Source organism: Phyllopteryx taeniolatus, chromosome 15 (assembly GCF_024500385.1).
Source record: "Phyllopteryx taeniolatus isolate TA_2022b chromosome 15, UOR_Ptae_1.2, whole genome shotgun sequence".
NCBI lineage: Eukaryota > Metazoa > Chordata > Actinopteri > Syngnathiformes > Syngnathidae > Phyllopteryx > Phyllopteryx taeniolatus.
The window spans coordinates 13,855,309-13,877,554 of NC_084516.1; the positions used below are offsets into that span (position 1 = coordinate 13,855,309).

The 22,246-nt window shown below is 40.8% G+C and overlaps 3 protein-coding genes across 7 annotated transcripts in view; 2 read left to right on the plus strand and 1 right to left on the minus strand.

The window, feature by feature from the left end:
* Window positions 1-212: 212 nt before the first annotated feature.
* Window positions 213-1,595, plus strand: fam136a (family with sequence similarity 136 member A). Its single transcript, XM_061800133.1, has 3 exons — window positions 213-486; window positions 557-697; window positions 1,209-1,595. Exons 1-3 carry the CDS (start codon window positions 400-402, stop codon window positions 1,395-1,397), a joined length of 417 nt encoding a protein of 138 aa, XP_061656117.1. The 5' UTR covers window positions 213-399; the 3' UTR covers window positions 1,398-1,595.
* A 2,082-nt stretch (window positions 1,596-3,677) lies between these two features.
* On the minus strand, window positions 3,678-18,047 carry gmcl1 (germ cell-less, spermatogenesis associated). Of its 4 annotated transcripts, none has more exons than XM_061800127.1 (15): window positions 17,909-18,047; window positions 15,809-15,975; window positions 15,596-15,719; window positions 12,994-13,090; window positions 11,499-11,596; window positions 11,288-11,400; window positions 10,987-11,052; window positions 8,104-8,188; window positions 7,920-8,010; window positions 7,685-7,840; window positions 7,512-7,581; window positions 7,343-7,418; window positions 6,887-7,032; window positions 6,297-6,384; window positions 3,678-6,227 (listed from the first exon to the last, which is right to left on the minus strand). In XM_061800127.1, exons 2-15 carry the CDS (start codon window positions 15,967-15,969, stop codon window positions 6,087-6,089), a joined length of 1,512 nt encoding a protein of 503 aa, XP_061656111.1. In that variant the 5' UTR covers window positions 15,970-15,975; window positions 17,909-18,047; the 3' UTR covers window positions 3,678-6,086. The 4 variants fall into 4 exon arrangements, with proteins under 4 accessions (XP_061656111.1, XP_061656109.1, XP_061656112.1 ...); XM_061800125.1 differs by lacking the exon at window positions 17,909-18,047 and adding an exon at window positions 17,812-17,886; XM_061800128.1 differs by lacking the exon at window positions 17,909-18,047 and adding an exon at window positions 17,769-17,860.
* The window catches only part of ggcx (gamma-glutamyl carboxylase), a 9,657-nt gene continuing 4,831 nt past the window's right edge, over window positions 17,421-22,246 (plus strand). Inside the window, exons 1-9 of one of the 2 annotated variants that reach the window (XR_009792145.1) lie at window positions 17,421-17,619; window positions 17,834-18,034; window positions 18,113-18,271; window positions 19,590-19,755; window positions 19,820-19,898; window positions 19,969-20,075; window positions 20,145-20,308; window positions 21,374-21,669; window positions 21,862-21,993. Coding sequence is in view for 1 of the 2 variants with exons in the window: in XM_061800123.1 (XP_061656107.1) it covers window positions 17,595-17,619; window positions 17,834-18,034; window positions 18,113-18,271; window positions 19,590-19,755; window positions 19,820-19,898; window positions 19,969-20,075; window positions 20,145-20,308; window positions 21,374-21,669; window positions 21,862-21,993 (1,329 nt within the window). In the remaining variant the exon portion in view is untranslated. The remainder of the gene's footprint in view (window positions 17,620-17,833; window positions 18,035-18,112; window positions 18,272-19,589; window positions 19,756-19,819; window positions 19,899-19,968; window positions 20,076-20,144; window positions 20,309-21,373; window positions 21,670-21,861; window positions 21,994-22,246) is intronic. The other variant, XM_061800123.1, reaches the window with a different exon arrangement.

Sequence of the window (22,246 nt, forward strand, 5' to 3'; positions counted from 1 at the left end):
GTGGAATATTGCATGTCTTTTATTTTTATATCCACCATTGACGCTTATTTTAAGAGTATAAAGTGACGTAATACATGCTGGAAAATAAAACAAAGATGTCTTCACCCTTTCTATATGGTGCCAAAAAGAATAAATATATATCCCAGCAAAATATGTCTTTTTATTTTCGAAAATGAATCACTTCGAGAAACCGGAAGAGGTTGTTTTAACGAAACAGGGACCGGAAGTAACTCGGAAGTGACGAAAGGGCTCATTATAAACCATGCTTGAATGGAGGTGACCTTAGTGCATAATCTAGTAGTTAATTCTTATTCGTTATCGGTCCCTCGTTTTATGCGCCTGCCCAATATTGTTTAATACAAAAGTTGTGTTAAAAGGTATTGAGCGAGACGAGCAGACATGGCGGAGGCTCACCAAGCACGCGTTCAGGCTGTGGTGGAGGAAATGGTCCAAAGCCTGGAGAGGGATCACATCCGCAAAATGCAGGTAGGCCTTCTGATCGTGCACATTTGGAGATATATGTACAATTATCAACGAGGTGTGCTCGTGTTGGCAGGCTCGCATGTTCAAGTGCAGCGCGGACTGCTGTGATCGACCCACAGACACCATGACTCAGGTGCATCAGTGCATCGACAGGTGTCACACTCCTCTGGCCAAAGCCCAGGGCCTCGTCACCTCCGAGCTGGAGAAGTTTCAGGTGAGGGAGAGAAGTTGCATGAATTTCTATTTTTGTGGGGGATTCACATCTCTGCCTAGGTCCTTCCTCTATGGGGTCAAAAACATGCATTTTAGGTTCTTTGAAGACTCTCAAATTGTCCATAGATGTGAACGAAATGGTTGTTTTGTCTATATGTGCCCTGTGATTGCTTGGCGACCAGTCTAGGATGTACCCTGCCTCTCTGCACTTGCCCAAAGTCAGCTGGCATAGGCGCCAGATCATCTGTAACCCTAAAAAGCACAAAAGCGATTCAAAATAGAATGATTGAATGTTTGGGGAAGGCAGCATGGCCATTGGTTAGCACATCTGCCTCAGTTATGAGGATGTCGGTTTGAATCTTCCTTTGAGGAATATCCATTTTCTACCCATATGCAGATGGGGCTTTCTCCGGATAAGCCAGCTTCCTCCCACACTTTTTTATTACTAGAGAGAGAATGGATGCAGGACAATCAATTGATATTAAAAGTAACCTGTTTTTCCCCCCTATCAGGACCGTCTGGCCAGATGCACAATGCACTGCAACGACAAGGCAAAGGATTTGTTTGACTCCGGTGCCAAGGAACCCGCTGTCCGGTCCCTGATGGAGCGATGTGTGGGCAGTTGCGTGGACGACCACATGAACCTCATTCCCAGCATGACTCGTAGAATCCAGGAGAACCTGGACTCTATACCCCAATGAGATGACAAAGTCAACGCTTGTACTGAGTCCACTCTGATCAGTGACTATGAAGTGGAAGTAAAAAGGCATGAGACCTGGCATCCACACGGCCTGATATACCGTGCACTTTGAATCATGCATCAGGTGTTGCGCTGTCAAACATATTTAAGTTGTTTGTCATAGAAGTACATACATGTTTCTATAAAACAATTACATTTACTTTTGACTGCATTTCTTGTAGACCCTAGCAAAAAATAACTGACCGAATACATATAGCGATTTATAGACCAGTAGCAGAACTTTAACATCTATTCTAAAGCTAACTGGAAGCCAGTGTAAAGACTTTAGAATTGGAGTAATATGCTCTGACCTTTTTGTTCTCGTCAGAACCCGAGCTGCAGCATTCTGAATGAGCTGCAGCTGTTTAATGCTCTTTTGAGGGAGTCCAGTCAGAAGACTATTACAATAGTCAAGTCTACTTGAGATAAAAGCATGGATGAGGTTCTCCTGGTCTGCTTGACACATGCAAGCCTTCACTCTGGATATGTTCTTCAGATGGTAGAAGGCAGTTTTAGTAATTGATTTGATTGGAAGTCAGGTCGGAATCTATCAGAACACCAAGGTTTCAGACTTGGTCTTTGAAGAGAGTGACTCCAGGTATTTACTAACTCTTTTCTTTATTGCCAAAAACAATTATCTCAGTTTTGTTGTGGTTAAAGAAATTTTTGGCTCATCCAGATATCTGTTTTAGACACAAAACCTCAATTGAACTGTAGTAATCTGGAGACACTGCGAGATATAACTGTGTCATCTGCATAGCTATGATAGTCAAAATTAATATTCCGAAGAATTTGACCCAAGGGTAGCAAATACAGTTACAGTTGAACAGAAGGGGTTCAAGAACTGACCCTTGAGGGACCCCATAGGTCATTGCCATTCGATGAGATTGAACACTTCCAATGGTTACAAAATAACTCCTTTCCTCCAGGTAGGACCTGAACCATTTAAGGACTGTTCCATTTAGTCCTACCAATGTTTCCAACCTGTTCAGCAGTATATTATGAGCTACCATATCAAAAGCTGCACTGAGGTCCAACAAGACCAGAATTGACACCTTTCCCGAGTCAGTATTCAAACTTATATCATTTAGCACTTTGATAAGAGCAGATTCTGTACTGTGATGAGTTCGGAACCCTGATTGAAATTTCTCAAAAAGTCCATTTAAGTTCAAGAAATTGCTGAGTTGATTAAAAATAACTTTCTCAACAATCTTGGCTATGAAAGGGAGATTTGAGATGGGTCTATAGGTTGCTAACATGGAAGCATCCAGTGCGCTCTTTTTTTTAAGCAGAGGCTTGGCAGCCACTTTAAGAGCTTTTGGAAACTCGTCTGACTGAAGTGAGCAATTGATTATTTGCTGCAAATCAGCTAGCACAGACTTCGCAGTAGCTTTGAAAAAGACAGATGGTATTGAGTCGACAGCTCCTTGATGGTTTCAGCTGCTGGTAGTGGCAAACCCAATATTTAAGCTGGTCCAATCATGTGATGTAAGATTTTTTTTAAAGGGTTTACAATAAAGACTTATGGCATTATCAGGAAAAAAAAACAACATCATAATCCTTGTTTTGGGACAGTGCACGAGCATAAGGGGACAAGCAGCGCTCATTGTCATGGTAATGCTTAGAGGTTTTCAAAATATAGTGTAGTGGACCTCCACTTAGAAATAAAACCCGAACAAATCCCATAATATAATGGAACCTCCGGAGTTTAATGCCCCAAAAGTAGTACATTTGGTGTAAAAACCAACTTTCTTGGGGAGAAATGTGCCTAAATGTCAAACAGAAGCATTGGTGTTCAGTGAGGATTTAACTCCTTACCTTTCTTTTGCTTTTTTTTCATGATGGCCAAGCAGAAAATTCTCATAACCTTAAGAGCCTAGGAAATGTAACTTAATATGACATAGGAAAGGGTAAGGCCGCTCTGTGCAATATGATCAATACAATTCATTAAATACCACAATCACAGTATCACTCAACAATCAAGATCCTGAGCTCTCTCCATTACATCTGTCAGCTGAGTAATTTTACTTTACTTTAGTTTTATTATACAGTACATTAGTTGTAGGTTACTCAAAAACAATGCCCCATAATGATAAAGATTTATGATGGTGGCAGTTTGAACCCAGGACAGGTTAAGGTAACTCCCATTGTTTCCAATTGGAGAAATTGTTTTGACAGAACACCTTGGAAGTCAACCAGCATCCTAATAGAAAAGTGGTGTCAATAAATACAGAAGCAGGTATAAATGAAGATATTATAGCACCACAGCCCATGTCTTTGGGCAGTTTTATTGGCAATGAACATCTTGTATACATATTCTGCTTTGCAAAAAAAGTAAAAAATAAATAACTGTTGAATAAAAAAAACAAAAGTGACGGCACTGCAGCATGAGTGACTATCAGTTTGTATGTCCTTTCTTGACATTTATGAGGGAATCTCAGTGGATGGATGAGCAGGTGATAAAATGTGGAAAAATATTAGACCAGGGTTCGGGAACCTATGGCTCACGAGCCACGTTTCTCTTTTGAGGACTGCAACTGGCTAGCAGATTAATTTTAGCTGACAATTCTTAACGCGATAAATGATGAATTCCACTAAAATTTTAAAATAAAATGAATGGACCCAATGGCAGCTGTCCTTCTGGGTACAGTAGGGTCAGACCAAAACTATTTTGATTGGATAATGCGGCGGTCAACTTTGTTGCCTGAGCCTTAAATGATTGCCAGTTTAAAACACTGATGAATGAAGTTGGGAATAATTATCCCTGTCTGCTTTTTACACAGCAATGTGTGTTGGTTGTCAAGACGGAAGGGAAGTCCAGCCGTTTTGTGGCTTCCCTGAGCAATGCAGACCTTTCTTGAAATGAAAGACGTTGAGCATCCTGAGCAAGTTAACACTGAGTGGCTCCTAAAGTTTTATTATATTGTGCACGATCGAACATCTGAACCAGCTCAATTTGAAAATTCAAGGCATTGGAAATAGTCTTATCCCTGCAACCAGCAGTGTTTGCATTTCAAAACAAGCTGGAACTCTATCACGGCTACTGAAACAGGTCGTTTACTACACTTTGAACAACAGAGAATTTTAAAGGTGAGCGCACAGCAAGTAACCCCGCTCAACATTTTGATCTCCAACAGCTAGCTAGCTTCAAATCTAATCTCCTGCAGTCATTCAAAGCACGCTTTGGAAAATTGTGTGAGCACAACCGTCTTATTAATTTCATCACTCATCCACGGGTAGTGAACAAAGCCGACCTGAGTTTACATCGTTAGTGTCTCCACCAGAGATTTTGAGGTAGAACTTGCTGACCTGAAGGCCTCAGACATGTGGGTGAACAAGTTAAAGTCACTGAATGAAGATTTGGAAAGACTTGTGCAACAGCAAGCAGAGCTGGCTAGCAAACAAGTGGACAGAATTGGAAAACTTCAACCCACATACCAGCTGATTGTCAAAACTTGGAACACACTTCCCGTCACTTACCACACACGTGTGTGTGTGTGTGAGTATTGCCGTATTGACCATGTTTGCCTCTATGTATGCATGTGAGAAATTGTTCTCACATCTAAAAAAAAAAAAAAAAAAACAAGACCAAGCTACGATCACGTTTAACGGATGGAAGCCTCAATGCCTGCATAAAGCTTCACTTCACCACATATCAACCAGACTACAAAGCCATCAGCAAAAAAATGCAGCACCAGAAGTCACATTAATAGTTAAGATTTTTTTTCATTATGATTGGTTAGCTTCATTATAACATTAAAAATAATAAATTCAGACATTCTAAAATTGTTGGTCTTCCCTAAAAATGCACGCTTTTAATTGTATACCGTGTTAAAAATTACAGTATAGCTCTCGCATAAATACATTTTAAAATATGTGGCTTTCATGGCTCTCTTAGCCAAAATGGTTCCCGCTCCCTGGTGTAAACCCTGTGCAAAATGAAAAAAAAAGTTGGACGTTAGTGCTTAAATAACTAACCAGTGTTTTTGAGTGAGGGTGAACCTATAGTAAGAAAACAAGTGGACCCTTGTGGAGAAGAAAGAAAGACTGCTAGCTCACTGTGAAGCACATCATCATTAGATTACTTTTAACAGTAAATTAAGAGTGGTGATTACGAGTTAGTTTTTTATTTTACACATTTAAGATGTACTTACAAGGTGAAAACAAGAAACTGTTGAGGTGTAGATTGTGTCCACTAACACCACATCTTCATTTCACAGCAAATTGTAACAGTTCCACTTATCTTATTAAAACAGCTGCTGCTGTGATAGTATTTTACCTCTAGGTAAGAAAAGGCGCAATTCCAGAAATTCCTGCTTTGTGATGCCCAGATGGTAAAGGGGGAATGTCGCCGTTTTCTGATTTCCAGAAGTCCGTGGGACAGTCCCATCAATGTTCCCATCAATGAAGTGAGGTGACTGGTTTGTGGAACACGGTGTCATCAACATAAGTGTACGAATGGAAAGTTCCCATATTGAAGTATGCAGGTTCATGCTAAAATGGAATGACACCGGCCTCCATGTGACACATCAGAGACATGTTCCCCTCGCTGGCTTACAGGTGATAAAATATGTGATGTTGAAAGTGCCGGCGGACCGTACAAACAGTGCCAACGTTACCACAGGAACGGGTGGCAGCTACCGCGAGTCGATCAGGATATGCTGCGGGCACTTCCCTCTTGATCCGAGGGGTCCGGCCGGTGGTCCGCGTACGATGACGTGTACAGGAAGTTGCAGCACACGTAGAGCGGGAAGGACAGCAGGCGACTGTCCAGGTTCATTACCACGTATTCCTGAGAGGGGGGGACATTAGGTAAACACCTTCACCTCACTTCCTGTGAGGATAACCAATGCTTACTGACCTGGTCCTTCTCAAGTGTGAGAAGCTGGTAACCGGTAGAGCGGCTGCACACTAGCTTGCCAAGATTGTCAAAGGAGGCTAAGCGTAACCTGTACAAACAATAGCATCTGAAATTGTAGAATAATATGCAATAGTGACACATATAGTTTTATCTATTTGAGGTAATTATCGATATCTACCTACCTAACTGCTTACTGATGTGTCCATCTCCCTACCAATTATTATAATGTATCTATCAACCTATGTACACAGTAGTGGATACAAAAAGTATACAAACCTCTGTTCAAATGCCAGGTTTTTGTGATATAAAAAAATAGACCAATATAAATTCAATTCAATCATTCATTAATTTCAAACACTTTCCACCATTAATATGACCAATAACCTGTACAACTAAACTGGGAAAAAAGAAAACAGTTTCTAGAAGTTGTTTATTTTTACTTTTCAAGCGTTTTTTATTTTTACTTTATGTTTCAAATGCCAGGCAAAAAAAAAGCCAACTAAAATAGCTTGAAAAAGGGCATCCCGGGCAATTTCAATCCGAATTTAACTTGGGTCACAACAGGAAGTGATGGTGTGGCCCGTGCTGACCTGTATGCCAGATGTCGCCGGGGCTGCAAGCTCACAGCACCCCCGCATGGCTGACTTAGTGTGTTCCTTTTGAAGATGATGAAGCGGTTGGTGTAGGTCACCAGCAGGTCGAAGCCAAAGTTGAAACCAGTCCATCGCCAGCAGTACTGAGGATTACAAAAAATGATATATCCTTAATTAGATATAAAATTATATGTCACATTTATGTTACTAAAAGATTATACATATAAATGTATATTTAAAGAATACATAAATAACTGTATTTCAAATATATAACACCACAAATAAACAACCATTCACACTCACTATCAGATAATTAACCTAACATGCATGTTTTTACAATGGGGGGAAGCTGGAGCACCCGGATATAACCTATGCAAGCATGTGAAGAAGACCATGCATTTAAAAAAAAAACTGCACAAGCACACGGACGAGTAAAAATATGGAGTCACTCACATCTCCATCTTTGGTCAGTTTCCTGCCACACCTCATGCTGCATAACTCGAGCTCCTCTTTGTTGACTTCCTGCGGACTAATGGTGACCAGCATTAATAATGTATTTAAATGTATTCAGCTTAATTTGAATACATATGGCACATATTTAACCCAGGGAGGCTCTTCTTACCCATTATCATTGTCAAATTCTGTCCGCAACATGGCAAACCACTGCGTTTTGTATATTGTTGTTAACCAATCTGGAAGAGCAAAGTGCTTTAGCTTTAAACCTGTATGCTCTATTGTAAATGAAATAGATTATGACAGGAAGACCAATAGAATTAGCATTCCAATGACGTTTACCACGAGAAAAAATGTTGTCACGCTCCAGAATGCGTGCCGAAGCGAGGTCGTTGATGATATACTGGAGACGCACGTATTTGAAGACAGAGAGAAAGGGGGCACCCTCCTCTGTATCGAGGAAGGGCATCCCCGCACACAGGTCTGTTGAGCACAGGTCTGTAAAGCAAGTAGAGCACAAATAATCGTCTTGAAAATATGTAAAAGGAAGGAGATTGTTTTTAAACATATGCATTACCATTCCTGCGCTTGCACAGCCAGGCATCGGCATCGGCCAGAAGCTGCTTAATGGGTCCGTCCCACATAGGGTTGAGCTGCAGGAACATCCACTGACCAAGAGACAAAAGAATAAACGAGTCAATAAAAAAATGCAGTTAAGGAAACCAGTAAAGCATTAAAAAAAAAAAAAGAAAAAAAGAAACCTTCTTTAGAGCAGTGTAGACGTCCATCTCCACTTGCATGACGAACAGGTCCGATGACTGGATGAGCTGCTCCATCATGTCCGTTCTGAACAGATAGATTAGCTCACTGGTCACAATATCAAGTACACCTGCACATTCTAATGAGATCCAAATAAGAACTGTATCAAAACAATATCGATATTGCTGTGCTTGTAGTGGTGCAACTGCAATGCATCACACAGAGGAGTTTCAAATATTTTGGTTACTTAATTTAACTACATGAGAACAAAAATGAATACTGGAAACAGCTCCAAGTATAATTCAGTGTCAAATAGCATTGGTGCAAAAATAAAAATGGCTTTAAGTACAGGGGTCCTTTTTCCCCAACAAACAATTCCGGGGTAAGAATGTCACATGGCTTAGGAATAAATTGTCACGTAGCAAAATAAGTGTTTTTCATACAAATATGTTTTTGTAACTGTGACTTTATTACTGCATTAGCGTAGTTTAGATAGTGATATAAGGCAGTGCTTTCTGACTTGCGTCCAATTTGGGGTTACGCTGCCGCCCTAGAACTCACAAATTCAGTTATAAAACGAGGACGCCTTGTATTGTCATTAAATACTGTACTGCTTACAGCGAACCCTCATTCATCGCAGAGGATACATTTCGGACCTACCCGCTATAGATGAAAATCCAAAAGAGCCCACATCATTTTTTGGTTCTTTTCATAGTTTTACCCCTGCGACACACCAGCTACATTTAAACTTATTAAAACACACTTTTCAACATGTTGTACATGTATTGGAACAAACAAAAAACTGCAAGCATAAAATGCATAAAACATACTGTACATTAAATCCTGTCTTTGTGTTAAGGTACTTGCATGCAGGTGCGTGTCTGCGCATGAGCTGTGGACAACAGCAGGTCCTGCGTGAGTGTGGTCATTGTGATCGTATTTTGCTGTTCCTCCAGCACCGAATAGTGCATCGGTGACTGTGGCTCTCCATTCCCACATCCGAGGGCATTAAAGTTAAGTATAGTGTAAAAACCCATTAAAAAAAATATTGCTACGAGACGCAGATTTCTGCAATAATCCGCTGGAATTCCTACGACAGAAACATACATACCACAAAAAAAAATATCTGCGAAAGGGTAGAGCTGCAAACGAAATATATTGTGATATATAGTGGAGGAACACTGTACTAAAACTTGTAGTGAATTAGTCTAAAATGTTTAAGGTAATTTTGTACCACAGATTACCGTACATTAATGTTGACCATTATATTAAACATTACCGCAGCTGTACATGCATGCTGAAAAAGGGCAAGGCCAAATACAGGCAGGTGCATAAATATTGGGACGTCACAATTTCAACCCTGTTTGTCTCTAAATGCCACCACAATGGATTTGAAATTAAATGAACAAGATGTGCTTTAACTGCAGACTTTCATCCTTAATTCAGTTTAATCCATCAGAGAAAAACATTAGGTTTGGCCAAATCAACTGTTTGGAATATTCTTAAAAACAAAGAACGCACTGGTGACAGTAGCCGGAAGACTATGAAAAACAACTATGGTGGATGACCAAAAATTCTTTCCCTGGTGAAGAAAAATAATTGGTCATGTTGAGCCAAATGCTTCAAAACTCATTGGAGGGCACTTCACAGTGCACATGGACAATGAACCGAAGCATACTGTGAAAGCAACCAAATATACATATATATTTTATTTATTTTTTTAGGCAAAGAGGAATGTTATGCTATAGTCAAGTCAATCACCTGACCTGAATCTGATTGACCATGCATTTCCTGAAATCAAAACTGAAAGAAAAATTCCTAAAGAACAAGCAGGAGAGGCCTGGCAGAGCATCACCACGGATGAAATCCTGCATCTGGTGATATCTGTGTGTTCCAGACTTCAGGCTGTAATTGCAAAGGATTGGCAACCAAGTATTAAAAAGTTTTGATTCACATTTGTTAATTTGCCCATACCTTTGGTGTGTGTGTGTCTAGTTTTTTTAGTTTAGCGTACACACACACACACACACACACACACACACACACACACACACACACACACACACACACACACACACACACACACACACACACACACACACACACACTGTTGTAACTCCAACACCATTTACCTAATTTGGACATAAATATTTTCAAATTATAGCTCAAAGTCTGCAGTTAAAGCACATCTTGATAATTTCATTTCAAATCTATTGTGGTGATGTTTCAAGCCAAAAAGATGAGAACTGTGTCAATGTCCCAATATTCATGGACCTGACTATGTTTTACCCCTTCCAATGCCTTTGTGGGCATGTTGTGTTATACATGTGATGCAAGAATCAATTATATCTTAATTCTTTTGTTGATTGCATGTTTATGGAAACATTCATTTTAGTGTTATTCCCCATCGATTTTTTACAGTGCTTGCCCTAATTTGGGTCACAGGTGAGCTGCAGCCCATCCCAGCTGACTTTGGCGAAGAGGCCAGGTACACTCTGGACAGTTCATTAGCCAATCACAGGGCACATAATATAACCTTCAGGCTTTGATGAACCTAACATGAATATTTATGGATGCGTGGGGAAGCTGGAGTAGCCCGAGAAAACCCACGCAAGCACGGGGAGAACATGCAAACGCCACACAGGAATGCCAGAGCAGAGGTCGGAACACCAAACCTCAGAACCGAGAGCTAGATGTGCTAATCACATGAACACCATGCTGCCGACTTTTCTTTTTTTTTTACTTTTGTTTTATGAGCTCAAATAAAACTAAACCACAAAAGCATATGGCCTGAGAGTGTATACAAAAACAATCAAGGATCTCATTTAATAATCAACACAGTTAAATTATTCAGTTTTATAAGTGCTTCACTTTCGACCACGTACCCAATTTCTTTCATCAAGTCCACATTTTGGTGCGTCATGAGGTTGTTTAGAAGCCACTCCAGACATCTGCAAAAAGAAACGCACTAACACATTTGTACTTAAAAGACATCGAAGAATTCTGTAGCACAACACTTATTTGTGGAAGTAGGTAATTATGACTACATCGTCAGGAACTTGCATTAGTTAACATGTCGTCATAAACTAAAAAACTAGCACACTGAAATCGTCAGCAATATTTTATTTTCTCCGGGACAAATTTTTAGGTCAGACCTCAAGAGCTGGGAGTGGAAAATTAACAAACTTTTTCATGACGGACTCCAAGCCGTAGATGCAAGAGGACGTGTAGTAGCTGCACACAGTCTTTGCGCTGATGTTTTCCTTCATTGTCTCGCCGCACTGCTGGATCAAACCATCCTGCCAAAGCAACAAAGCCCAAAAAATTGGCTTCATCTTACAGTGCCTTTATATTAGAGTAGTACAGGTTTCCCCAAACAGTAATTCCATTAACTGACCAGCTGTAGCATACAAGCAGCTGCAAGGATACTGACAACACCACTGGGCTTGATGAGAACGTCATCGCGGTACAAGGATCCAAAGACAACATGCAGAGCTAAATATACACAAAAAAGAACAATTTGATCAGAATAACACACAACCAATACAATGACATTGATAAAAAGGTGAAAAAATTGCTTTACTTGTATGTAGGATTATTTAGATGGGAATTGATTAGAATATATATATATCATCATGTGATATGATAATACAAGATGTTTATGCATAGTGCTGGGTGATATGGACATAATGGTATAGCTTAATAACAATATATGTCCCGATATAGGTTTTTTGTTTTTTTAATGGCAATTTTCTTTGAACTTTTCTCCACTTATTCCCGATATATATATGTATATATAAAAGAACAATTACATTGATCAAATCTGAAGAAAAAAAATTTAAATTAAAAAAAAAATCCAGTCGAAAAAATACCATTCAAAATATCTCGTATTACAACTATTTTCCTAAGAATGTACACTGTGCTGTGTACGTTGTAATCAGAGCTTTACATTAACACCCGCCAAATGTGGTGTAATTTCAGCAGTGGCGGGTAAACTGCCACACCCACTAGCCACTTTGGCAGGTTGTATTTCGATTAGTAAAATCATTCTGTCAACTAAAGTTTTACTCAGCACCCACCCCAGCAACCCTGCGTTGACGAATGTATTTGGACCGGCAAAAATTTCAAGAATCATTGTGGCAAATGTAAATGCTGAGTGGCTAGTAACTCTGGGAAACCACTAGCCACATTGGCTGGTGAGCAAAAAAGCTAATGTCACGCCCTGATTGTAATGTAGTGTAATGTAAAATATCGTTTACGTCAATTCTCATCTAGCGGTCCCGTAAACTAGTATTTACAGGTGCTGTAGTAGCATCGCTGCAGTTACATTAACATTCATTCATTCATTTCTCATACAATGTTATAGTAGCATCCAAGGAGGCATCTGTTACATATACAGACACCGTTTCATGAACTCAGGTCCCAAGTGTCCCCAGCGTAACAGTAACGACTCTTTAGCATGTCATCCCTGCCCACCAATCTCCAGGCATGACTACCCGATTTATGCACAATACAATACTAATGTAATGGGATGACTGGTCAGGCCTGTAGAGCGAGGCAGAAGGATGATGAAACAGAAAAGCGACTGATGTTGTCTTACAGACACTCACACTACATTAGTGTAGCAACAGAGCTAACCCACACGTACCACACGTCAAAATAACGACATAAAAATACAGGGTTATATTGAACGGTAGCACGATGTTGGAAAAGTTTAGAACTGCCAATGTAAATGTTGAATGGCGGAATGGGGGGACAGAAGTGTGACATTTCACATTGAACATTCACTTTTCCTGTCCTGCTGTGATGAAGGAAATTGTTGCCGTGCGCCTAGTCTTTTATTTTAAGGACATTTTGAACTGTCATACAACTTCACTTCATTGGCTCCTCACCTTCTATGCTAATGTTCTGGTCAGGTATCTCCACGTTGATTTCCATCATGTTGGACTCCTTCCAACTGCCGCTGAACATGCTGGAGAAATATCCCGACTGGCAGGAGCGAAAAGGCAATAATTAGATAATGGTGACTGTGGGTGCCAGCTCTGTGGCACACACACATACACAGTTGACTCAAACTGCCCAGTTCTGTGGCGCGCGCGCACACACACACACACACACACACATCTATACACACACACAAATATATATATTAGACTTTACGCCGATCTGATCGGTGTGATCGGTATCGGCCGATAATTAGCATTTTATGCTGATCGGCTTTCATGTCATAATTTACCGATCCCATCAACGACGTTATCGATCGGCTCCGCACAAGACATTTAATTAACTCCGCCTCGCCGTTGCGTATGAATCAAGAAGCTTGTTTATTTTTAGCCTTGTCACGTGTCTTGTGGCGCAGTACTGTAACTATCTGACAGCCAATAAAGTTTTTAAAATCTTGTCGGTTAAAAACAACACGTACGTTATTTGCAGTCTGTGCACAACTGAAGTACGTTGTGGGGAACGTCATCTAAATGCTTCAACACAAATTTGATCGGGCACCTGAAGAATGTACACAAGAAGGAGCTTGCCGCGTTCAAGCAACGCAGCGTGAAAAAAAAAAAAAAAGGAAAAGCCAAATGGACGCAAACTCTGGACAACACCCGTCGATATAGCTGGGACAGTGTGAAAGTTAGAGTAAGCATGTCATTAACAGTATTTATTAAAGGAATTTAATTGCAATAAAGTAATTTAATTGCAGAAAGTTAGCACCCGTTATTTCTATCATGTTGTAATGTTGATCTGACCTAAACTTATGTCAATGGCCAATCCTTGAATGCCCCCTAGAGGTCATTGATGTTTTAACTTTTGTCTGATCGGCTTGATCGGTGTCGGTCGATAATTAGCATTTTATGCTGATCGGCTTTAATGTCATAATTCGCCGATCCAATCAATGACCACAAAAGAGTTTTACTCCGCGTTGCCGTCGTGTACAGTATATTTAAATCCAAAACCTAGTTTATTTTTAGCCTTGTCGCATGTCTTTTGGCGTAGTTCTGTAAATATCTGACGGCCAATAAAGTTATTTAAAAAAAATAAAATAAACACGTCGGCGGTGCGGGACAGACGACACATAATGCCTAGATCAGACTACAAGACAAATTTGGTCTTTCACGATTGCACTATGTCATACTACTGCAATAAAATCTTGTATTCCGATACCACCGCATCCCGTCTTTTATGATCACTGTGCTTTATCATATCAACTCAAATGCAACCGGATACACTTGTTACCATGGCGACGATAACGACAATGGATCACGCAGTGTATTATAAGAACAAAATGAGGAAAAACGTGTAGTGTTAGTCACCGGTGCTCAGGAGAGGACTTTCATTTAAGGATTGCTTGAGGTATGTTCACGTACTTTTAATATGATACGGCTCGCAAGCAGGCACCAAACTGTTATGTAGCCTAGCTAGTGCTGGCACTAACGGTTGTATGTAAACATCCCGGCGTTCTGTCGAATCATACTCTAAAGTTTCAGTGTGTGTGAAGTCATTTCTTTTACAATAAAGTAATTTAATTACAGTAAGTTAGAACCCATTATTTCTGTCATGTTGTAATGTTGGTTTGACCGGACTGATTAGAATACATGACCTGACGAGAGAATACTTTTGAAGATACTCACAGTACACAAGTATATACAGTAAATGGACAAGTCATTTAAATAGACACATTGCTCCATCTTGTGATCGGAGATTTTTTTTTTTTTTTTTTTTTTTTTTTTTTTTTTAAACTCGCTGATCGGTCCCAAAAATCCTGATCGTGTAAAGCCTAATTGACAATATGGCTGGATTTACACTGCATGGTTCAAGTGACAATTCTGACCTCTTTTTCTTTCAAGTGGCACAACTGAGACATGCATCATGGTGGCGTAAAAAAACAAAAAAAAATAGGTATGGAATCAGATATCTTCAGAACAGATTTAATACATAATGATTCAATTAAAATGTATTGCAGATAAGAGTTAAATAAAAGTGTACCGATATACAAATGTAAAAACCTTCAATAATAAATACAAACGTATAGTACTAAAAAGTTAAATACAACTGAACTGCGTACCACTAATGGGTAAAAGTACAACACTTCTTGAGAATCACAAGCTGAGACAATAAATATTGTACCAATATAATACATGAAGTGTGTTCATCACTAGTAGTGGAGTAATATGGACGTTACCTTAATTTAAAGCAATGGAGGGGGGGGGGGGGGGGGGGGGGGGGGGGTCAGCCAAGGCCATCTAAAAGGTAAGGGACATATAATATTTGTGTACTATGTATGATTGTTTACTTCCGTGTTGTCACTGCCTAGTGTTGACATTTGTGGAGTTGTTTACGTGCAATTTGGGTGTCTGCGCATGCTGTTTCATGTGTTCTGTTGGTGTAAACACAGCCATATCAGATATGTCACAGAGCAGTACACTTAGACCCTCAGTGTAAATCCAACCTTCAAAAAATTTGAAAATGAGGTGTGATGTTTTTGTCTCGTTTCACCTGGCACAGGTACAATTTATGAAGGTTCCATTCTTGTCCCATCGCACAGATGCGAATGTCGCTGTTTTCACCATTCAGGAACAACGTTTGATAAATGTAACTGGAGGTGCTTTTCAGTTTCTTCCTGTTCAAGATAAAGGAGAACAATGGCAAAGGTAAGCTAGGATGTTAGGAAAGCTTGCGAATTCACTGATGGACAGCCTGTTGACTTGCCTGCGCGGTGTATCTTGAATGGGGTCGTCATCCTCCTTCTCATCCTCACAGTCACACTGTGCGTTCCGTTTCCTCTTCCAATCACACCTGTGTTTGCGGCTGCTTTCGCCGGTTTCCTCTGGTCCCTTAGAGGACTGAAATCTGCTTGCCATATTCCCCATCTTTGCCTGCACAAACAGGAGAAAAACACACTGAATGAACTCCACTTTGCAAGATTAACATTCTTGCTTTTAAAGACAACGCAGCTTACATTTTATACATTCAACACAAATATTAACACGACTTTAGTCCCGTATAGTTATCTAACAAGTCACTTAGCTAGTTGAGACCAACATATTCGTAACTTCAATCACTTCCTCCAAAATAGATAAACATTTTCCTGCATCGAATCAAGTACTTTTTAACAGTAGTGTGACATTAGTAATGTGTTAGTGGGTTCCGAGTGCACAACCTACAAGGACTGAACACCACGTATCCATGTTGTAGTCAGCTAAAAGGCTGCTCTCTTACAGGTAACTGTACACATATATGCTGTTTGATTTAGCATATTTAGCACGAACATGTTAGTTTACCTTTTGACGAGCACAGGTCAGTCGCCTCGGTTTGACGTGGACTTTTAACACAAACCCACGTATGTCTATCTCGCCCAGCCAGCTGAGGATGGGCTAGCGCTTACGAACACAACAAAGTGTTGAACGACGACAGTCGGCCGTCACAAGCTACGCCTTCACAGAAGCCGACAAACCAGTTACATGCTGCCCTCCACCAAAAAAAATAATTATTACAAATGCAAATTGAGACGTATGTCAAAGTGTAACAATCCCGAGAATGTGCTTTTGTGCTTCTCTAGCCGCTGCTGCTGCTTCTTCTCTCATTGCCTACGCGTACATTGTCCGCTCAATAGCGCCGCTCCAGTCAGATCAGCGAAGTACACTTGTGGAAAAATAAACGGCATGCTTAGAAAAAGTATTTGTGTGTGTATTGTATGTCTGACAAAAACAATTTCGAACACGTCCATCTCGTGAGTGTTTCAGCAGCTAAAATGATTTTAATTTAATCTTCCCTCACGAATAATATGCAAATTTATTGTGTACGTGAATGTGTTTCCATTTTTTTTTTCGGTTCATGGTTTTTATTCACGAGAACTAAAATTGCCACGTTTTTCGCTTGTCTATCGACTGTACGTTGCCCAATACGAGAGCAAAGCGGCCCATGTAATATTTTCTCAAATAAAAAATTAGAAACCACTAGAAAAAAAAAATCTGTACTATCACACACTGTAAACATTTGTTTGAATGGACTGGCGTCCTCTCTCAGAGTTCAAAGTGCAGAGACGATCAATACTTGGCATCATGCCCTTTTATAACGCAATCTTTGTTTTACATAAAACAATTGGAATTCAATTAAATTGTAAATGGAAAAAAAAACAATTAAAATTGTTAAACTAACCTTATTTGAATATAAATACTGTACCGCTTTCTTATTTTTTTTCTAGCATTCGTCTACAAATTTTATTTTACGCTACCCGGATATAACGTAAAACTACATTTGGGGCGCGGTTTAAAGGGAACTCAGCCAATAGACGACGAGTGTCTCAAAGACAACATTCCAAGGTCCCGCCCCCTAGGCAGCCTGCGGTTTGGGTGACACGTAGCTTGGTCGGTCTCGTTGACGCCACCGGGCTGGACACCTCCACCTGGGGCCGCGACAGTAGACCGAGAAGGACTTTGCTGAGCCCCTGCCGTCAAACCGCCATTACTACTTATATTTCAACATTTAACAGACCATGGAGGCGAAAGACGCAAGTGCAGGTGAGCTTGTTAGCCTGTCTGTGTTGGGGTTTTAGCTAATATAATCAACACTGACAATAACAATCAACTTGTATTTCAACTTAAAGTTGACACCTTATGTGAGACGCTGGGGTTTTGTACGACTTCAATTTAAATACAAGCTCATAGACCTGTATGATGCGTGTGAAGGTCTTCCAAGGGAGTTGTCCTTACTTTGACTACCATAATTCCGTAGGCGCTTCAGTGGGCAGCGATGGCGAGCAAACTGCAAAAACCGCTGCAGCCCCTAAGAAAACAGATCAAACCGCACCTCAAAGTAAGATGGAGCAGATCTTCGGCTTCAAGAAGGAGGACCTGACCTCCTGGTCCAGCCTGGTGGTCCTCCTGAACCGGCCCACGGACCCTGCATCGTTGGGCATCTTCCGCTGCTTGTTTGGTGACTAGTTAAGCTGGAAAAAAAATCTATCAGCGTAACGATTCTTGTGACCAATATCATGATCTTGTGTTTGTGCAGGTCTGCTGATGGCCGTGGACATCACACAGGAGCGCGGCCTCAGTCATGTGGACTACAAGTACCTGGATGGTGCCCCTGTGTGCCGCTTCCCACTCTTCAATTTCCTGAAGCCACTGCCCATGGACTGGATGTACCTAGTCTATCTGGTGATGTTCCTCGGTGGGTTACACATTCATTCCCACCCCTCACCGGCACTCCCCTCTCTAGCTTGCGGGGACATTCGCTGAGGGGGTGGCACTGTTAGCTGGACATGAAAGCACACATGCGATTTGTTGCTTTTGACCACCAATCCCTGCAAAGCTACTCCTGCAGTCACAGTGAGGAAAAAAAATCCCCATGGGAAAATTACATTTTATTTTATGCGTTTAAAAAATGCAATGCAAAATATTACACTATTTTCACACATCCATGTTTTAATTGTGGGCCATAGCAAACCAGGTCATGCGCTGACAGCCAAAAAGTAATACAATTAGCCTAATAGCATGATTGCTTAAGTCGTATTTGAAAAGAAAAGGGGGAAAAAAACAATTTTAACAAACTAGAAGACTCCCGTTTCCTTGAATCAACATTGTCAGATGACCATGACCTGTTTGACTGAGAATCTCCACAGACTTAGGAAAAACAACTGAATTTTTAGCAAGCACATTGGTATTTTTTAATCGATATTGAGACAGTAAATTAAAAATGACTTGGGCAAATATCTTATTAGGCTAAAGATATTTATTTTAGGACATACTGTATATTTAAGTACACATTATATACACTATTCGACAGGCTTAAATCGGCGGCTTGGTGATGAGGTGGTGCCTCCATGAGTGAAAAATACAATGCATGCTTTTACTGTCTTTATGGGGGCTTGTATGGGCACGAGTAACCACTAGTCGGCACCTATGTCCACCCCTACTCGTCATAATCGAGTTGGCACACCCCGCAATCGAGGGGCCAGGGGTGAGTAGTGACTCATTTGCATGTACCAGGACTGGCCCTCAAAACCAGGAGGATCAGATAAAGATGGCACATTTTCTTAGTATCCAATTGCTTTTTTTGTAACATTTTCATCTATGTTATAGTTCTTACCTAGCATCTAAAACATTTGTCATAATACAGAGCAGCAATTAATTTGGTGAATTTGTAACATGTATCACAATCTTTGTTGTTTTTGGAACAGTCCAAAGTTATAGCATTATGGGTGTGGCTTTCAGTCTCCTCTTTAGCAAGTGAAATGCATACTTTATAGTGTTTAAGTCTGGAGATTGACTTGGTCTGTCTAAAAACGTCCCCTTCTTGCCCTCGATGGACTCCTTAGATGTCCATAACAGCATTTTTATGCTCATCTCTGTACCTTTTTGATAAAATTTGCTACAAAATGTTTTAATTATATCTGCCCACAAGGGCCAATACAAATTGAGAGATGCAACACACAACTCTTGCTACCATTATTATTTGTGGTTCAACCAATCTGTGTGTGTCTCTGAAGGTGCATTGGGCATCATGCTGGGGTGTTTGTACCGTTTGTCCTGCCTTATGTTCATCTCCACATACTGGTACATCTTTTTCTTGGACAAAACGGCATGGAATAACCACTCCTACCTCTACGGCCTCATCGGCTTCCAACTCACGCTCATGGATGGCAACAGATACTGGTGAGTTGTCACTTTAGGTCGAAGAAGCTATGAGGATTTTTACGTTTATTTTGCCATCTTTTAGGTCACTTGACGGCTTGAGTAGGCCTTCTATCAGAAATGCACACGTGCCGCTTTGGAACTACACTTTGTTGAGGACCCAGGTTTGAGTACTGTGGCTATTCATGTTCATATGTGATGTTTCGAGTTGGCTAATGGTGTTGTCTCTAATAGATATTCATAGTGTACTTTATTGCCGGAGTTAAGAAGCTGGATGCCGATTGGTTGGAGGGATACTCCATGTCATACCTGGTGCACCATTGGCTGTTTGATCCCTTCAAGTGGGTAGCATTTAGAACGTGCCCCTGATGTCCCAGCTCTCTCGAACTCACGTGTCGATCTTGTTTCAGGATGATTCTTTCCGTAGAGCTGGTGAGTTTGCTGGTGGTGCACGGGGGCGGCCTTATTCTAGACTTGAGTGCCGGCTTCCTGCTTTTTTTCGACGCCACGCGGCCTTATGTGATTTTCTTCGTCACCTACTTTCACTGCATGAACTCGCAGCTCTTCAGCATCGGTGAGTTTGTTTCTCCACTATTATTATGAGCACTACTCAGGCGATTATGGTTTTATTTGTTCAAAAACAGTCCTTGTATATACACTCTGAAGCCACATTCAAAAGTGTTTTATTCCAGTGTAAAAAACAAACCAAAAAAACCAAACATTTAATTTAAATATTCATATATATATTTTTATAGAAGAAAAAAAAATCCAAATGTATTGGTTGTATCAAAACAACTTCAATATGTATGTACATCTTGTCTTTATAAAATTCCATTACAGTAATCCATCCATTTTCCGTACGGCTTATCCTCACTAGGGTCGCGGACGTGCTGGAGCCTATCCCAGCTATCTTCGGGAGAGAGGCGGGGTACACCCTGAACTGTTCGCCAGCCAATTGCAGCCATTACAATAATCCCCCTCATATTCACAGTTCACTGCTCTCAAATTTACTTATTTGTGTTGCTTTATGGTGTAGCCTATCTCCAGCTGTTTGCTGAAGATTTAAGCTATTCGCTGAAAAACCTTTGTGCTCTCTCTGAAATGCCCTAAAATGCCACAAGATGGTGCCAAAGCCCTGTCTCAGTAGGAAAGTAGTACAGTAATTGAAAGTATGTTGAAGTGATACATCTCGACTGAGAGACAAACTTTATTTGTCAGGGAGGAGCTACGATTAGCCTGGGTTGTTAGTGGGAGTTACATGGAGTCTTCTCGGCATGTACACTTCTGGTGCATTTCTTGGAAATCAAATGATCTGTAAGCCATTTGTTTTTCAGGGTAATCCTATAAAACGAGTTTGCAATAATAAAATGTTTCAGGAATCATAGTTTATGGTATATTTTCGATTTAAACTAATGAAGGCAATTCTAAACATTTGTGGGGGGGGGGGAGTCAATTACTTGAGTTTCTTTCGCTATTCATGGCAGGGCTAGGTCCCTATCCTCTGTCAATAACAGTGGATTAGTGTATAGCACGGTTGAAGCTGTTCTCTCATTGATTATGCAGGTGACAAATGTTTACACGGAGACCTCCTGCAAGGCTTAACTGCATGTGATGTTACCTTCACACTCACCTCCCACAGGCATGTTCCCGTACACAATGCTGGCAACCAGTCCACTCTTCTGCTACACCGACTGGCCAAGGAGGTTCTTCGGCCGCTTCCCTGCATTCCTCGGGGGCGTCCTACCACACACGTCGGTGGACCCCCAGCCCAGCTCCTCCTGCGTTTACCACGAGGCCCCCGGCCACGGGTGCCAGCGGACGCCGACCGCACCCAAATCTCCTAAACTACGATTCAAACACAAGCTGGCGGGTGTTTTTACTTTGGTTTACATACTGGAGCAGTTCTTCCTGCCTTACTCCCACTTCATCACTAAGGTATAAGTGCTTTTTTGCATTAACATCATGTAATCACTTGTTGCGTCAGCCTTCTGGAGATTCAGTTTACTGTCAACAAAGCTTATCATCACTCACAGTTGAGCAATAGCGGTCAGCAAGGTCACAGGCTGACCGATAAACATGATCATTGTTCTGTCTCTGGTGTCCTGATTGTTTGCTTTTGTCTGCCAGGGTTACAACAACTGGACCAACGGCTTGTATGGCTACTCGTGGGACATGATGGTTCACTCCCGCAGCCACCAGCACGTTAAGATCACATACAAAGATGTAAAAACGGGAGAGGTGGGATACCTCAACCCAGGGGTGAGTTAGTGGCAAAATACTATGTTACTTGACACTTATGGGACATAACATTAGGGACAATGTGGTGAGATCCAATTCAAGTAATTTGTTCCAGTGTTTTGGTAATTCTCTTATCAGGGATACTGCTGGAAAGTATCCAATTTCACTTAATTAGTCTGAACATTATTTATTAATTACAAATATGTGTTTGTTTAGCTATCTATGCCCTGATACTGCTGGAAAGTATCCAATTTCACTTAATTAGTCTGAACAT

What these genes read in the sequence shown, in the direction of transcription:
- gmcl1 (XM_061800125.1), bottom strand. An exon ending in ATAAATTGTACCTGTGCCAG is followed by an intron (nt 13,091 to 15,595) that starts GTGAAACGAGAC and finishes CGCTCCTGCCAG; the next exon opens with TCGGGATATTTCTCCAGCAT. An exon ending in CTGCTTGTATGCTACAGCTG is followed by an intron (nt 11,401 to 11,498) that starts GTCAGTTAATGG and finishes TTGCTTTGGCAG; the next exon opens with GATGGTTTGATCCAGCAGTG.
- fam136a (XM_061800133.1), top strand. Translation starts at nt 400, where the DNA reads ATGGCGGAGGCTCACCAAGCACGCGTTCAGGCTGTGGTGGAGGAAATG. An exon ending in ATCACATCCGCAAAATGCAG is followed by an intron (nt 487 to 556) that starts GTAGGCCTTCTG and finishes TCGTGTTGGCAG; the next exon opens with GCTCGCATGTTCAAGTGCAG. An exon ending in CCGAGCTGGAGAAGTTTCAG is followed by an intron (nt 698 to 1,208) that starts GTGAGGGAGAGA and finishes CCCCCCTATCAG; the next exon opens with GACCGTCTGGCCAGATGCAC.